Source organism: Plectropomus leopardus, unplaced genomic scaffold (genome assembly GCF_008729295.1).
Source record: "Plectropomus leopardus isolate mb unplaced genomic scaffold, YSFRI_Pleo_2.0 unplaced_scaffold17845, whole genome shotgun sequence".
In the NCBI taxonomy this organism is placed as follows: Eukaryota; Metazoa; Chordata; class Actinopteri; order Perciformes; family Serranidae; genus Plectropomus; species Plectropomus leopardus.
This window is the reverse complement of record NW_024619215.1, coordinates 834-2184: the sequence shown is the minus strand read 5'-3', so window position 1 is coordinate 2184 and position 1351 is coordinate 834. Positions and strand designations below refer to the sequence as shown.

General features: G+C 44.1%; 1 protein-coding gene across 1 annotated transcript; it reads left to right on the top strand.

The window, feature by feature from the left end:
- Positions 1 to 76: 76 nt before the first annotated feature.
- LOC121964948 (DENN domain-containing protein 4B-like) lies at positions 77 to 1096 on the top strand (the record flags this gene model as incomplete). The annotated part of the gene is made up of 3 exons (XM_042515120.1): positions 77 to 223; positions 756 to 889; positions 982 to 1096. Coding segments are annotated over exons 1-3 (333 nt in total), but the record flags the coding sequence as incomplete, so codon positions are not given.
- Between the last annotated feature and the right edge of the window lie 255 nt (positions 1097 to 1351).

The following is a 1351-nucleotide window of genomic DNA, read 5'->3' as shown; positions in this document are numbered from 1 at the left end:
TCAATGACTGTGATTGATGACTGATTGATCACTGTGATCGATGACTGATCGATGACTGATCGATGATCCTCCCGCAGGTTTCCTGAAGTCTCGGGATCGAACGCAGCAGAAGATCTACACTCAGCTGACGAAGACTCAGATGTTCACTCAGTTCATCCAGGACTGCTCCTTCGTCAGCGACCGTCACGCCTGCCTCGAGTTCTTTGACGAGTGCGTCCTGAAGGTCAGAGCCGCGGCGGCGGTTTACCGTTTTGTTTACAGGAGGAACGCGTGGCGATTTCACCGCCATTTCTTGCCAAATCGCTCATTGATTTTCTCTCAGGTCGCAGAGATTTAATCAGCTGTGAAAAGTGTCTGAATTCAGCACAACAAAACTGAGGTCGATCCAGGTTTCAAAGGGTTAAGTTATCTGAATAAACCTCGTGTAGGCCTCGTTTTTAAGGTGGTGGTGCAGAAATAAACTTCAGAACTTCTGTTTATTATTATAATTATTGCGTATTATGGTTATTTCTTAAAAATGCGTTTTTACTTTTGTTGTTTAATGTTTCAATTTCTTCTATTTGTTTTCCACCTCTGGAGTGTCGGCAACTTACTTCCAGAATTTGCTTTTATGCATTAAAAAATGACATTTAAGGCTTTTCCTTGAGTATTATTCAAACATGTGGCTTTAACTTCAGCCGGAGTCATATTTTGGTGAGATGTCTGTACTCAGGTGCAGCTTTCAGGTGCTTCATCCGCTGCCTGTCTGTCTCCAGGTGGACGTGGAGAAGCCGGAGGACGTGAGGCTCATCGATCTGGACGAGACTCACAGCGGAGAACACACCGTCTTCATCATGCCTCCTGAAGAGCCGCAGGAACCTGACGGCTCCGAGTGCCCCGCCCTCTACAGGTACACGAAATTTACCAAGTCTTTAAACTGCGACACCACGTGTCCCCGAGTGTCTGTGTTTTTTATTTGCTGACGTGTTTTTTTTTTCCAAGTTATGAAACTTTCCCCACACTGAAGCCGGAGCTGTTCGACCGGCCTCAGGACCAGCTCCGGGTCCCCGCGAAAGGCAGCGCCCCGAGCAGCCCCGCCCCCCGCCGCACCAAACAGGTACACACACGCTCAGCTTTAAAAAATAGGAAAATATGAAATAGTAACATAGATAAGTTGATCTTCAACTAAAAACTTAATACGTTTAATTCAGGATGGGTCACATGAAATGTTGCTGCTTTGCTTCAGAACTAGTATTAATTTTTTTTAAAGATGCTCAGTTTTCAGTGCCATTACAATGTGTTGGAGAAATAATAATTTACATTTGTGTATGATACAAATATGATTTAAAAGAAAGAAAAAGAAAAATACAGA